Below are 15739 nucleotides of genomic sequence, written 5' to 3'. Positions count from 1 at the left end.
ACACAACTTATTTCTGTATGTTCACTCTGTGTTCTGCATCTTTACTGAATTAATTGATTCATTCTAGCAATTTTTATGATGTCATTAGGACTTCCTATATATAAGATCATACGAACTGTAAACAGAAACAATTTACTTCCTTTCTGATTTAAATGACTTTCATTTCTTTTTCTTGCCTGACTGCTCTGGCTAGGACTCCCAGTACTATGCTAAACAGGAGTAGTGAGAGTGGGCACTTGTCTTATGTCCAATCTCAGAGAAAATGTTTTCAAGATTCCACCTTTAAGCATGATATTAGCTGTGGGCTTGTCGCATACAGCCTTTATAACGTTCAGGTACATTCCTTCTGTGCTTAATTTGTCGAGAGTTTTCATCATGGAAGGAGGCTATGTTTTGTCAATTTTTTTTCCTGCACATATCAAGATGATCATATGATTTTTATCTTTCCTTCTATTAAGGTAGTGCATCACACTTATTTGTGTATATCGAATCAACCTCACATCCCAAGTTAAATCCCACTTGATCGTGGTGTGTGATTTTTTCCAAGTGTTGAATTCAGGGTGCTAATGTTTTATTGCAAATTTTTGGATCTATGTTTATGAGGGACATTGATCTTTAGTTTTCTTGTAGCGTCCTTATTTGGCTTTAGTGTCAGGATAATGCTGATCTTGTGAAATGAGCCTGGGAATGTTCCCTCCTCTTCAGTCTTTTGGAAGTGTTTGAGGAGGTCTTGGTTTTTCTCTAAAATTTTTGATACAATTCACCAGGGAAATCACTTTTCTTTGTTGGGGATTTTTATTACTAGCTCAATCTCCTTATTTGGTATTTATGTTTGGCTTTTCTGTTTCTTCATGTTTTAGTCTTGGTAGGTTGTATCTTCCTAGGAATTTCTTCATTTCTTCTTGGTTGTCCAATTTGTTAATTTACAATTGTAGTTTCTTGTGATCCTTTGCATTTCTGTGGTATTGGTTCTAATGTCTCCCTTTTGCACTTATACTTTTCTTTATATGAGCCTTCTCTCTGTTTTCCTTAGCAAGTCCAACTAAAGGTTTGTTAACTTTGTTTATCTATCCAAAGAACCAGCTCTTAGTTTGTTGACCTTTTCTGTTGTTTTTTTGGTCTCTACGTCATTTATTTTTCCTCTGATCTTTGTTATTTCCTTTCTTTTGCTCAATCTGGGTATACTTCATTCTTCTTCTGCTAGTTCCTTGAGGTGTAAGGTTGGGTTGTTTATTTGAGATTTTTCTTTCTCTCTCTATTAATGTAGGTGTTCATCACTATAAACTTCCCCTTAGAAATGTTTTCACAGCATCCCATAAGTTTTGGTATGTTGTGTTTCCATTCAAGATTTTTAAATTTTTTTTATTTCATCTTTGACCCATTGGCTCTTTAGCTTCCACATGTTTGTGAGTTTTCCAGTATTCCTCCTATTATTAGTTTCCAGTTTCCAATGGAAACATACAAATTGCCAATAAAAAGATGCTCAACATCACTATTCATCAGGGAAATGCACATCAAAACCACAATGAGATACTACCTACATCTGTTAGAGAGCTGAACAGTGGTTATGAGGGGCTTGGGGATGGGAGAAATGGGGATGTATCAGTCAAAGGCTACAGATTTCCAGTTATAAGATGAATATGTTCTGCTAATGAAATGCACAGGATGGTGACTGTAGTTAACAATACTATATCATATACTTGAAAGTTGCAAAAAGAGTAAATACTAAATATTCTCACCACAAAAAATAGAAATGACAATCTTGTGAGGTGATGGAGGTGTTAACTAATCCTCCCGTGGTAATCATTTCACACTACATAAAAGTATCAATTAAAAAACAAACATGAGGGTTCAATGGTTTTGAAAATGTCACAGAGAACACAGCTCAAACTTGGAGGTTGTATTCCTAATGACACAACACTTCTGAGCTATAAGCGAACGTCCTACCCTGGTCCCAATGGTATTGTGGTTCCTCGAAAAAGGATAAAAGGCTCCCAGCTGCATCCAGCGAGCACACATCTCATATTCAGCATCTTGAAAGAACCCACAAATATCTGCTCCTGTCTGAAATGAGGTAGAAGAAAACAAGTCTGTTGGTGATTTCTGAAAGGTGTCACTACCTGCTTGAGGGTTAGAAATGACCCAAAGATACTTACATAAGATATGCCAAAGAGGCTGAACTCCATCATGCCTGCAACGAGAACACAGCTGGGTTAGAGGCAGCAGTTGTGATCTGCCTCCTCCTCCCTCAAGAATCCTTTAGCAAGGGTCTTAACCCCCTTCCCACCAAAAGAGGCCCTTAAGGATAAGCCCACACACCAATAATAGACTTCTTCAGCTGGTCCCAGGCAGCTGTGTTGTCGCCCAGCCAGTGACCTCCCCAGCGGCCAGAAGTAGGAAACGTGGAGCGGGTGATGACAATCCCTCTCTGTCCTGTCACCTCCTGCACAGCTCTTGTTGGAGGGGAACAAGGAGGTGAATGGGGAGAGATCGGAGGAGGAAAGGCCACAGAGCTTCTCCTCCCAGAGTTTTGGAGCCTAAGTTATGGCAACAAAACATCTCCTGAATTATTGGAGGAAATATGGAAATCAGAGCCATGATGAAATCCCCACTGACTAATCTGAGATGATAGACATGATAGTAGCAGCTACGCCTTGATATGGTGTTTCACAGTGTTTTACAATGAACTTTGTAATAATCCTATTGAATCACCTAAAAATAATGACTAATCACTAAGTCTTAACCACTTCTTTACTAAGTACTAAGTTTTTGTATTTGGGAAGAAAGAAGGTGAATTTCTTTATGAGACTTTCCATTAAGAGAACTCTTCTTATTCATTTAACTCAAAATAGGACAGGACTAATTCAGCAGAACATCAGTTGGCTCTCCAACAAGGATAATTTAAAAAAAAAAGAAGAAGAAGAAGAAGAAGAAGAAAAGAAAAAGAAAAGCCAACAGAGATGAGTCCCTTTTGAAATAAGAGAAAAGACAGTCCTCTGTTCCCTTCACCTCCTGGAATTAATTACAGCATCAGCTGTCCTGTGTGATCACTTGCGTCTCTGTGTGTGTCTCTTTCACAGGACTATCTTTCTCTCTGACAATTGCTTACTTAAAGCCGTCCTTCTTCCTCTTCTTCTTTTTTTAAAGATTTTATTTATTTACTTATTTGACACACAGAGAGAGAACACAAGCAGGGGGAGCAGCAGACAAACGAAGAGGGAGAAACAGGCTTCCCACCGACCAAGGAGCCTGATGCAGGGTTTGATCCCGGGACCCTGGGATCATGACCTGAGCTGAAGGTAGATGCTTAATTGACTAAGCCACCCAGGCACCCCTAAATCTGTCCTTCTAACACTGATCTTGGAGCCTGGCTCCATGCTCATGTTTGCTTAATAAATAAGAATTGTGACATAGTTGTGATTTAAATCTTCCTAACTCTTGAGAGGGACATGGAAGGAAAAGCAGGGTTCCTTCATCAACCACTGGCTATCCCTGCAGGTCAGGTGCACCAGAGAACGGAGAGGGTGACTCACTCATAGGTGGGTCTGGTTTGGGCCCATCCGTACAGGCTGTGAACGTCGTAGTGCCGCACCCGAGAGCCATCAGGCAGGATCTGCTCACTCTCCATGCACAGGGTCTTGCTGCTGAGGCCCCTGTCCCTGGACTCCAAATCTGAGAAGAAAGATCTAGTGATGTCAATGCCACACCTAATCCTGTTATCCCTGACTTCTCTTTAAGGGATCTGACACTGGATCTTAAGTCTAATTTGATCCCTGCATGGGTCTCTCTCCTCCCCAGGGGCATGGGACCATGCTCGGCTCTGAGCTGCAATGGACACAACTGTCAAGTCCCCTGCAGGGTTTTCCAGGAGAAAGTGAGGGCAAGGGGAGGAAAACACAACTGTCAAACACCTAATTAGTTGACAGCATGCAGTCTAAATATTTTTCTTATAAATCATTTCATGTAATTTTTATTGTAACTCTGTAAAAGAGATAGCATATTCTTCCTTCACAATTTAAAGCAAAGATTTGGAAACATCAAGTAATCTGTTGATGGTCACACAATTCATACTGATGGTCACAAAATTTCTGGAGCCAAGATATGAACACAAGGATAACCCCAAAGTCCATTGGCTCCCTGATAAGGGAAAGCTGCTGCTTTCCACCCACTGGCAGCACAAAAAACTCCTGTGGGAGAATTCACAGAGGCCTGAAGAATTAAGAAACTTAGGCAGAATCCTCTGGGGACATAACCACAGTTAAGTGTTTTCTGAACAAATCTGAGAGATTCACCCAACAGGGCCAATAACGTATACCCTCTCAGCTGGATAAAGTGCTTGATGCGTATTTGTCTGGCCCCCCATCCCCCAAACCACAACACCAGTTAAGATGTGCCCTGAATAGTCAGAACTCTTGTGGCGCTTGTGGCGGTCATGTCCTCGTAGTCATGGCTCTGCCAACAGAGGCGGCCGAGGGCTCTTACATGGCATATAGGGAGGGTGGTTCAGAGTGGCATCCTTGCAGCCCGGGGGAACTGCTCCATTCACAAAACTCGCTGGCTCATTCATATCCTAGAAATGTCCAACACAGATAGATCTTACTTTTTCAAGTCATTACATCCTGCCAACTCAGAGACAAGGAAGCAATGAATAATAAATCATTCGCCTTCCAGCAATCCGGTAGATACCAGCCCAAGGACACTCATTAGATCCAGCTGAGAATTGACTAGAGAGATCCATCAAGCCCACAAGAATGACTGGCTAGAGGATTTAAAAAAAAAAATCTCCCTCAAGGTATGAGGGCAAGGCTCAAGTTCAGGAAATTCCTAGTAATCACCCTGGCATTTTATAGCAGGAACTTCAGGCGAGTTGTAAGATATGAGGAGTGTTAGGGATGATCCACTTCTGATTAGAGGAATTGCAATCAGATGGGTTCAAAGTCTTTCTTGGATGATTATTATTCCTCTTGATTAAAGGTCATGATATATAAGCTTAGACACACAAATACAGAAACACACCCACCCACATGTGCACAGACACGAACCCACACACTCACAATCCACATGCCGTCAAACTTCAAGCTCCTCTCTGGATTCCGCGGGTTGGTGTAGAGTTCTTGCAACTCCCTCTTCCACCACGTGGTAGTTGAGTTACGGAAAAAGTCAGGAAAGGCCACATAAGCTCGGTATAGCTGTAAACATTAAATATAGTTATCGGTCCCCCAAATTATATTTGAGAGCAAACCGACATTTCCTGAGAGCATAACTCATGTACCTCCCTATAACACATGATGATAGATAATTCAGACAGAGTCTAGATAACGTGTGCAGCTCACTTGAAATATGAGCGCACAGAAGAGACATTAGCACAAATTAGACACCTGCTTAGCATTTGGAAAGTATCCATGGACTGTCTTCCTTTTTGTATCAACATGAACAGTACCAACCAACACCCTAAACTCACTGTCTCGTATGCTAGATGCTTAACTTTCAACCTCTGTCCTGCCATATCCAAAGCTTGGCTCAGGCAAAGTGGGAGCCAGGAGAGATTACAGCTTCAAAGGCATCAGATGGACTGTCGACAGGATGGAAGGCAACACCCAGATGATCCTCTCCCGTCTCACTCCCACTGGGGAAAGGAGGTGAGGGGTGAGACATTTCAATGGTGTGCATGTGTTTTCTGTAGTTTCAGAAATCACTGAACAACTGTACTTGGGTGTCAAGTCACTTGGGAGGAGCTAAAGAGGAAGTTTTAACACTGCTCTCTTCTCTTCATCCTCCCCCAAATAATAAATGCTGTGTCTTTATTTTAACCTGGATCCAAAGCTTAACTATATTATTGTGGGAGGCCATGGTAAGGCTTGAGATGAGAACCAAACCAGGCCCTGACTTGTGCCTCCTTTAAAGGCTGAATAGCCGAACAAAAGGCTTAGGTCGATAAAGTCAAGTAGCACGGAGAAAGGGTCTGTGCTATGTGTTGGGTGCTCACCTACCTGACTTCCCACACGTTTGCTAGTCAGATAGAGACTGTGTGGCCAGGGTCAGAAATTTTTGGCTGGTCCTTGCTGTCCTTGCACGGGCTCTAGACTACACCGTTGTAAGACTGTGCTGTGCTTACATAATCTATGTCTTGAGTGGCTTTGAAGTCAGTACATCTAGCACTAGAAGGTCTGCTATTGGTGCTTGGGAAATAGATAATGGGAAAGCTTGAAGGATTTTCTGTGCATGTTGCAAACTCTTTAGTGATCAGCTAAAAATAGATACTTTCTTATGATTGTTTCTGTTAGCTATATAATGCTATATAATGCCTATATAATGCCTCACAGCCTTGAATAAAATTGGCACTATTGGACATCCTCCTTGGTGCTCCTCCTGCTCCCATCTCTTTGTCTCTTAATTTCTTTTCACCATCCTCTTACCGTCTCGACCCCAGCCGGTTTGTTGTGCCGGCTGCGACATATTATCAGGATTTTGAGAGCAAGGATCTTGTTTTATACTCTTCTGGTTGAACTTTTTACTCCCCCCACCACAACCCCCAGTGCTTAGCTTCAAACCTAATGTGAAATAGATGCTCAGTGAATAATTGTGAGTTCACACCTCCGAGTAGCAGCAGCAGCAGCAGCAGCAAATATTTATAAATTTCTATACATCCCATGCTGCTTGTAATGGTACTTCATGGTCCTTTGTATGTCCCAGTAAATAGGTTCCTCTGTGTTCCTCAGTGCATTTTAAGAGTTCAAGAGTTAAGTAATGCTACTGGTGGGAGGAGAGGGTCCTGGGGAGGGGGTAAGGAGGAGGGGGACAACAGAAAGAGGACTTGGTTTAGGAACCCTCCTGTTCTTATATACAATAGACAAAAGGCAAGTAAGAACCCGTATGTCTAGGTAAAAGGCAAAAAAAGAACACAAAGAAGAAAACAGAAATGAAGCAAAATGCAGGGATCCAGCTCCCAGTGAAGTGAGGGGCGGTGAACCACATCACTGAGAATCTCTTGAAAGGTATGGTTTTTTGCTAGAAAATAGAGGTAGAAACATGGAACCAAAAGAAGAGAACCTCTCACCAGAAACAGAGCTCCAGCTCAGGCAGGGTTAGAAACATGGTGTAGAGGAGGGAGATGGAGGATTAGGGTAAACAGAGTCAGTACCAGCCATACTGGAGTCACAACTGAATCCCATAGGGGATACAAGTAAGAAACTTGGCCAATTCTAATTCATTAGTCTCACTGAAAAGTGCTTTGATGATTTACGCAAGAAATACATGCTTTGCCATTCTCCAAGATGCTGGCTCTGCCTCACTACCATCTCTACTCAGCTCCAGCCTTGCAACTTCTGTCGTCACTCCCCTTGATCTCAACTCGTGACGGACCCATCTGCATGTTTGGTCATAGGACCACTTTCACAACCCACTATGCACGTGCTAGCAAAATTCAGTTCGTAGCCCCTAACTCTAGACTTCCTGAATTCAATCTGAGCTTTAGATTCAGCAATCTGCTTTCCACAGGCTGCCTACTGTTTGCTTGTTTGTTTGTTTGCTTTATACTACCCACAGCCAGGCCAGACCTGGATATCAGTAGCTTTGTCCCCACCAGCATCATGAGTGGGTCTTATTAACATATGTAGTCATAATTATTCTATCTACTGAGAATCTCTTCCATGCTATCAAATATATATCATGACTTTATTAGGATGCCTTCATTAGAATCTCTAATAAAAAATACAACTGTCATTTGGGGCAGGAGAATTCTTCAGAGAACATCCCCCACAATCAGAACTCTGAGCATCCCTAGTCACTGTCCATTAAATGCCATTTGGTGCTCCCCTGTAATAATCAAAACTGTCCCACAGATTTCCAAATGCCCTCAATGGCTTACACATTGTAGGGGAGCCAACCTCTTCGTCACTGAAGTGGTCCCTTTCCCAGTATGATTTAAAAATCATGGTACTAGCAAAAAAAAAAAAAAAAAAAAAAGATACATAGACCAATGACACAGAATAGAAAGTCCAGAAAGAAATCTACACATGTGCCATCAACTAATCTTTGGCAAACATGTCAAGAGCACACAGTGGGAAAACAATAGTCTCCTCAATAAACAGTCCTAGGAAAACTGGATATCTACATGTAAAGCAATGAAACTGAACCATTCTCTTACAGCACTCAAAAAAAATTTCCAACCTGAATTAAAGACTTAATTTTTTAAAATTTCTTTTTATTTATTTATTTTTTTTAAGTAGGCTCCACACCCAACATGGAGCCCAGTGTGGGGCTTGAACTCATGACCCTGAGATCAAGACCTGAGCTGAGATCAGGAGTCAGATGCTTAAATGACTGAGCCACTCAGGTGCCCCAAGACTTAATTATAAGACCAGAAACCGTGAGACTTCTAGAAGAAAACAGGGGAAAAGCTCCTTGACTTTGGTCTTGGCAATGATTCTGGGGGAGAATCTGATACCGCAAGCACAAGCAACAAATGCAAAAATAAACAAGTGGGACTATATGGAAATAAAAACTTCTGCATGGCAAATAATCAAAGTAATGAAAAGACCACCTAGGAAATGGGAGAAAATACTTGAAAACCCTGTCTCTGACAAGAGATTAACTTCCAAAGTATATAAGGAATTTATACAATAGCAAAAAAAAAAAACAAAAAACAACAACAAAAAACAAATTAAAAAGTTGACAAAGGATCTGAATAGATATATTCCTAAAGAAAACATATAGATGGCCAACCGATACAAGAAAAGGTACTCAGCATCCCTAATCATCAGGGAAATGCAAATCAAAATCACAATGAGATATCATCTTCTACCTATTAGGATAGCTTTTACCAAAAAGACAAGAGATAACAACTGTTCATGAAGACATGCACAAAAAGACATGCACCTTGTGCAGTACTGGTGGTAATTTAAATTTGTATAGTCATGTGGAAAATAATATGAAGGTTCCTCAAAAAAGTAAACAAAGAATTACCAGGTGATCTAGCAATCCCACTTCTGGATATATATCCTGAATAAAATGAAAGAAATATCCAAAGAGACATTTGCACTCTCATTCTCATTGCAGCATCATTCTCAACAGCCAAGATGTGGAAAAAATCTAAGCATCTGTCAGTGGGTGAATGGGTAAAGAAGATATGGTATACATATATACACACAATGAAATATTATTCAGCCATGATAAAGAAGGAAACCCTGCCATTTGCCACAGCATACTTAAACTTAGAGGACATTATGCTAAATGAAAAACCTGTACAGAGAAAAATAAATACTATATGATCTCACTTATATGTGGAATCTTAAAAAAAAAAAAAAAAAGAAGAAGTTTGAGATCATAGAAACAGACAGCAGCATGATATCTACCAGGGGTAATGGAGTGGGGGAAATGAGGAGATGCTGGTCTAAGGATATAAACTTTTATTTTTAAGATGAGTAAGTTCTGGAGATCTAATGTATAGCCTAATGACTACAGTTAAAAATACTGTCTTGTATACACATAAAAGTTGCTATGATTGTAGATCCTAAGTATTCTTTTTTTTTTTAAGATCTTATTTATTTCAGAGAGATATGGAGAGATCGCAAGCAGGGGGAGTGGCAGAGGGAGAGAAACAGGCTCCCCACTGAGCACGGATGCAGTGCTAGATTCCCAGGACCCCGGGATCATGACCTGGGCTGAAGGCAGACGCTTAACAACTAAGCCACCTTGGTGCCCTATCTTAAGTATTCTCACCAAACACTAACAAATGGTAAATATATGAGATGATGGATGTGTTAATTAACCTGATAATGGTAATCATTTCATGATACATATATGTATTCAATCACCACACTGTATACTTTAAATATATACAATTTTGTCAGTAATACTTCAATTGTATTAGAGGAAAAAAATACTAAAAAAGAAAATGAATGAATAAATGAATGAATGAGTGTTAAGTTCAAGGAGACCCTGAACTTCTCTAGCCTGGCAGACTACTGTGTCCATATGGTCTCTCTGGACCAGCAAATTTCAAATAGTTTCCTATGAGAAGCAACAGAGAGAAGAGGAAGCTAGGTCCTCTCCCTTGAATCCTTATATAAGATCCATTACAAGTAAGAACTTATTACCCAGAGAGAGCAAGTTTTAACATAAGGATGGAAGCTGGGAGGTAAGAGAGAAGTTGAGAAACCAAGGAAGGATGGGGAATTTATTTTTATATTATTTTTTAAAATATTTACTTTATTATTATAGAGAGAGAGCACTTGAGGGGCAGGAAGAGCAGAGGGAGGAGAGAGGAAGAGAAGCAGACTCTACGCTGAGCACAGAGCCAGATGGGGGCTTGATTTCCGGACACTGAGATCATGGCCTGAGCCAAAACCAAGAGTTAGACACTTAACCAACTGTACCACCCAGGTTCCCCAGGATGGGGGATTTGTAAGAGTGAAGATGGAGAAGCTTATCCATGGAAAACAGAGAAAAAGAAAAATACAGAGAAGAAGATTCCATCACTCAAGACAGGGTTTGGAGACTATGTTCAAAACATACTCAAGGGATCCTGGGTGGCTCAGTCAGTTAAGTGTCTGCCTTCAGCTCAGGTCATGATCCCAGGGTCCCAGGACTGAGCCCCGCATTGGGCTCTCTGCTCAGCACGAACCTGTTTCTTCTTCTCTCTCTGCCCCTCCCCCTGTTCCTGCATGATCACTCTCTCTCTTTCTCTCTCTCTCAAATAAATAAAAATAAAAATCTTCAAAAAAATCCTGAAAAATATTCAGGAACAACAATAAAAACAACAACAAATACACTCATTCTAGGCAAACAGTATTTCTTAGGAGGTAGAAATTTCATGGGCCCTTGGAATCTGGCAGCCTTGGATTTGAAATCATCACTTGGTCACCTAGAACTCCAGAGCAGTAATTTAAGCTCTCTGAATCCTAGTTATGCTGAAGATAATAATCCCTGCCTCCCAACTGGGAGGAAAATATTACATATAAAGTGATTGCCACACAGATGGACACACAGGACATAATCCCTCAGTGTATTCCTGAAGGCACACGCATGGGGAAATCCACTATCCTGAGAATGGCCACCCCTTCCCAGCAGCCCTGACTTCACCCATGTCCACAAAGGGTCCTTTACCTCCACTTGCGTCTCCCAGTCTAGAGACCCATTTATAACGACATCAGGGAAATCAGGCCACACCTGTGGAGAGAAAACTGTTCAAAAGCAATGCACTAGATAATTTATCTTATACAGTCCTTCCTAAGAAACTATAAACCATGGTTGTAGGTGGTAATACCTTGATTTTGATCTAGAAAAGTAGATCCCACAAGGCACCCACCTACATATATTCCCTAAAAATTCCTTAACTGTGTTGACAAATATTGATGGACAAAATGAGAACTTCTGAGCCCTAAACCCAAATGGAAAAGGCCCCAAAACAACATGCACAAACACGCTGTCACCCACCCCAGGCTGGGGATTAGTGGATCACCACATTGGTCATACCTTTCCCCAGACAATGCCTCCACCATCTGGAGCTTTGATGAAGACATCATCTTCCACACCCCGAGTGAATGCAGGATAGTTCTGTGTCTCATTACCAGAAATAGCGGGGTCCTGAAATCAAAGCACAGACTAGGTAGAAGTCCAAACCCAGAGAACAACTTGGGACAGAAAAAAGAAGAACTCTTCAAACAGAAAGGCACCAGCTCCCACCTGAACCATAATGTTTCTGTGAATCCTGGGAAATACACCTTTCTTTCTGAACCTCAACTTCTCCACTCATGACATGGATGGAAACACAAAAGAAAGCTTCCTCCACCAAAGCCCATTCACTCTCTCTAACAAACTCTGCCCATTCACAGAGGGACTAACCAGAATGAGGATGACCCGCATCCCGTCATCCTTCATGCGATTAATCAGGGCTGGAAACCCCAGGAACTTGGGGCTGAGGGTGAAGTCCAGCTGCCGCTCCATGTAGTCGATATCCGAGTACTGCACGTCCTGGGGAGAGCACAGGAGAAAAGTGAGTGGCTCCTGCTTGGAAAATCCCAGGTTCCAGGTGAGAACAAGCTTCTACTAACCAGTGGTGAATTTCATAAGGGTTCCTTTTGACTTATTCTAACCTCAGGTATCAGGTATTAGATTCTGGGAAATTTTCAAATTTTCAGTAGTAGGAAGAAAAAAAACTAAATCGGCAAAAATAGGATGATAATGCCTATCTATCTGCCAAGACTATTGGGAGGATAAATGAAAAGAGAGGATGAGACAGTGCTTTGGGAAAGGCCAGTAGGAGTGACTGTGGTTACCTTGCCAAAAAGGCTGCCCCTGGGATCGGTGGTTCACTTTCAGAGAAAAGAACATAATGTAAACTCCCCAGCACTAATAGAATTGGATGGATGGAAAATCTACATTTTACTTAAAAAAAAAAAAAAAAGCACCTGTGATTGCTTTAGAGTATCCAATCCTGGAGGTTATCAGACATAGCTTTCTTTTTAAAAATGAAATACTGCATACCATGCTTACCATTAATAGCAACAATTGTAAATAATAGAAAAATATATTGAATAAAATTTAATATGTAAGAAGTTCAGGGGATTAATTCTCTGATTCTTGGACTCCACTTCCCCTCAAGAGAAGGATAGAATTTGTTTCCATATTTATTTCATCAGGAAACTGATAACCAAGATCCCTATCTTCAACTTTAGCTCAAAGCTGAGGGAACACTATGCCAGCCAAGTTTTGGAAGTGAGGTTTTATCTGCAGCTATGGTGATCTGACTAAATTCGGGTCATTTTCTTTTCAATTAAGCAAAACTACTGTTTGGGCAACCTTTTATTCTTAAGATACCAAAGGTGTTTTTGACCAAATATTTTAAAGTCATATAGTTTTAGGAACTGCCCCCCCTTCAAGTCAAGCTAATCCAGATACAGAGAAGACTAGTAACAGTCATGAGGTACCAGAGCCAATCCACCCATATGAAGAACATACATAAGGGATCTGGGCAGCCACCATCTCATCATACAAGCTGGCAATCTCAGAGTCATTCTGGTATCCATAGCGACACAGCTGAAACCCCAAGGACCAATAAGGAACCATCACTGGCCGACCAATCAGCTAGAAAATAAACAGAAAATTCGTTCCTTAAAAAGGAGACTCAGGATTAAAATTGTTGACATATTATTAAGAACATCTTTCTGGCGTCCCATCTTAGATAATCAAGAAATTAAAAAATGGAGAGAAACTGAGAGAATGTAGAGCCACTGGAATAGCTTGGAGAAAGCATTCTGCTAGACTTTACTTACTTCCCTAAGAATTTTGGAAAATCTGATTTTACTCTGATTCCTAGTGGCAGTCGAGCTTACTGATTCAGATCTCAGAATCTAGAGGCAAAACGCCTGGCCTACCATACAGGCTCTAAACTCTGCTGGCTATGTAGCCCTGTGCAGAAGTTAAAAACCTCTTGTTCATCAGTTCCTTCACTTGTAAACTGGGGATAATAATCGTATTCGCTTCATTAGTGTTCTTTGTGAAGAATGAGTGAGTTCATATATGTAAAATGATCAGTGACACACAGTAAGTTATATATGTGTTTGTTGCTGCTGCCAAAGTAACTGTCATGACCACTCTGGCCACCATCACTACCAGAACCGTCACCATCGCCACATCACCACCTCTGCCCCACATGCCCCACCTCTACTACCATCTTCATCATATCCGCCATTACCTGTACTACCACCTCCACCACTTCAATCACCACCTCCACCACCTGCACCACCTCCTCCATGACCACCTCTAGCACCATGATCTCCACTACCACATCCACCACCATCACCAGCTCCACCAACTCCACCTACCCCCATCTCTACCACCCACCATACCATCACCACCACCTCCACCACTACCATCGCCACCGCCAACACCACCACTGGCACCATACTACTTCTGCTACTCTGCAGTGCTTTGAGGGGCTGCAGATTTAATGGTTATTGGGATATATTTTTTTGCTCTTCATTTTATAGTCTATCTTCCAGAAGGATCAACAATTCCAGGTATCATCTGAGAGTTATGCTCATCAAGGTGGATTGGGTACTCAGAACCTACTGTATGAGTAGTTGATAATCAGTTTAATGTCCTCCTACCTCAGTATACTGCTGAGTGACAAGCTCTGGAGTTGGCCCCAAAAACACATAAAAGTCCAGAATTCCTCCTATGGTGCGGTATGTCAAGGCAGGAAGGGGCTGGAAGGTCACATCTGAAAATATAGGAAAACACCACTCAAGCTGGAAACCTTCAAGGTGACAAATAACCCCTCAAATTCTTACCCTTTCCTTCTCCCTAGGCCTCTTTATTATGGAGTATTAAGAGAAAGTATTTTTACTATACCTGCATCAAATTGAAGAAGTTAAATGAAAGTCTACGGGGAGCTACCCCTGGAATTTTTGCCCTCTGTCATTCTGTCCTTTTAAAGTTATTACTACATCTTTTATTTTAGAAGAGTTTAAGACTTAGAAGAAGTTGCAAAAATGTACTACAGTTCCTTTGTACACTTTACCCAACTTCCCTCACTGACCACATCTTATGTAACTGTTGTACATTGTCAAAACCAGGAAACTGACATTCACATGAAACTATTAAGTCAGGGATAGACCTGATTCTGATTTGACCAGTTTTTACATGCATGCTTTCCACCCACGCCCTGTTTTTCCACCCTCTTTCCAATACACCATATAAATTTTCTTCACACCCTCATACCCCCAGAGTGAGCACTCCTAACCACAACTTCACCATTAATTCATATTAAAAAGATGGCTCCCACTGGCTGACCCCCAGGATATTTGGGACTCACTTGTTCTTTCTATCCCTTCTTACATCCCTTCTTATATGTTTGCCAAATAAGAGTTAACTCTTGTTACCACATGTTACTAAACTGAAGTAAACAGAAAGGCTATACAGGAAATGAAATATAAGAACAAAAACACTGTCCCCAAGATAATAATTTTGACTTCAGGGCAGCTAGTTCGAGCACACTGTTACTCAAAAATGACTGGTTCACAGAAACAAGGGGAGATGCTGGCATCTCTTACCCATGGCATTGCTGTTTAGCAGGAGCACCCCATGGGCACTTCCATCCTCCTCCAGTGCCATGTAGTAGGGGTGGACACCATAGGAATTCTTCTTATACTGGGAGAGTCATGGAGGGAAAGTGGTAAGAGGTTAAAAGACATAGTGGCCAAGAAAAAAACTCCACGAAAAAATGATTGGCAAGGTATGTCCTGTTTTCTCTGTGCAATGAACTAAATACATAAAAAACAAAGGAGACTGAGCACTGACCCACTCATTTAAGTGTGGAAATGTGACCATCTAAGGTGAATCTGGGAAGATGAAGCATGGAGTGTACATAGTGCTTAAAAAGAAGCAGACACAGATCCCAGATGCTCTGTCCTTACCCCTGGGGGCTGGTCTCTGGAGAACATCCCCCATGTGTGCCAGTTCAAGTCTCTCCGAAAGGCTGTGTGCTCAGTTTCCCCAAAGCCATAGATGTACTGGGAGGGAAGGCGAGTAGAGATGCGGATGAACATGTCATTGAAGGTAAAACCAAGGAGCTGAGAGTCCCAACTGCAACAAAAAAGGGTGTATTTGGAAAAGAAATGGGCCATCCTGTTGGCTTCAAGCAGCTGACTTTTCAAGGATAACAGAACTCTTGATTCCCTCTCCCACCCAGAGCCCTGTTAATCTTCCCAAAAAAACCACAAAGTCTATTTGATTA

At 41.4% G+C, this 15739-nt stretch overlaps 1 protein-coding gene across 1 annotated transcript in view; it reads right to left on the bottom strand.

Moving 5' to 3' along the window:
• MGAM (maltase-glucoamylase) overlaps nucleotides 1-15739 on the bottom strand; it is an 86812-nt gene that overhangs the window by 13397 nt on the left and 57676 nt on the right. The window contains exons 28-40 of the mRNA XM_044246742.1: nucleotides 15420-15588; nucleotides 15057-15153; nucleotides 14112-14224; nucleotides 12961-13086; nucleotides 11845-11973; nucleotides 11476-11586; nucleotides 11107-11169; nucleotides 5055-5189; nucleotides 4483-4570; nucleotides 3534-3672; nucleotides 2320-2453; nucleotides 2157-2191; nucleotides 1948-2064 (exon numbers count right to left, since the gene is read on the bottom strand). Of these exons, the coding sequence (XP_044102677.1) occupies nucleotides 1948-2064; nucleotides 2157-2191; nucleotides 2320-2453; nucleotides 3534-3672; nucleotides 4483-4570; nucleotides 5055-5189; nucleotides 11107-11169; nucleotides 11476-11586; nucleotides 11845-11973; nucleotides 12961-13086; nucleotides 14112-14224; nucleotides 15057-15153; nucleotides 15420-15588 (1456 nt within the window). The remainder of the gene's footprint in view (nucleotides 1-1947; nucleotides 2065-2156; nucleotides 2192-2319; nucleotides 2454-3533; nucleotides 3673-4482; nucleotides 4571-5054; nucleotides 5190-11106; nucleotides 11170-11475; nucleotides 11587-11844; nucleotides 11974-12960; nucleotides 13087-14111; nucleotides 14225-15056; nucleotides 15154-15419; nucleotides 15589-15739) is intronic.

Source organism: Neovison vison, chromosome 4, assembly GCF_020171115.1.
Source record: "Neovison vison isolate M4711 chromosome 4, ASM_NN_V1, whole genome shotgun sequence".
Taxonomy (NCBI): domain Eukaryota; kingdom Metazoa; phylum Chordata; class Mammalia; order Carnivora; family Mustelidae; genus Neogale; species Neogale vison.
This window is presented reverse-complemented; position numbering and strand designations above follow the sequence as displayed.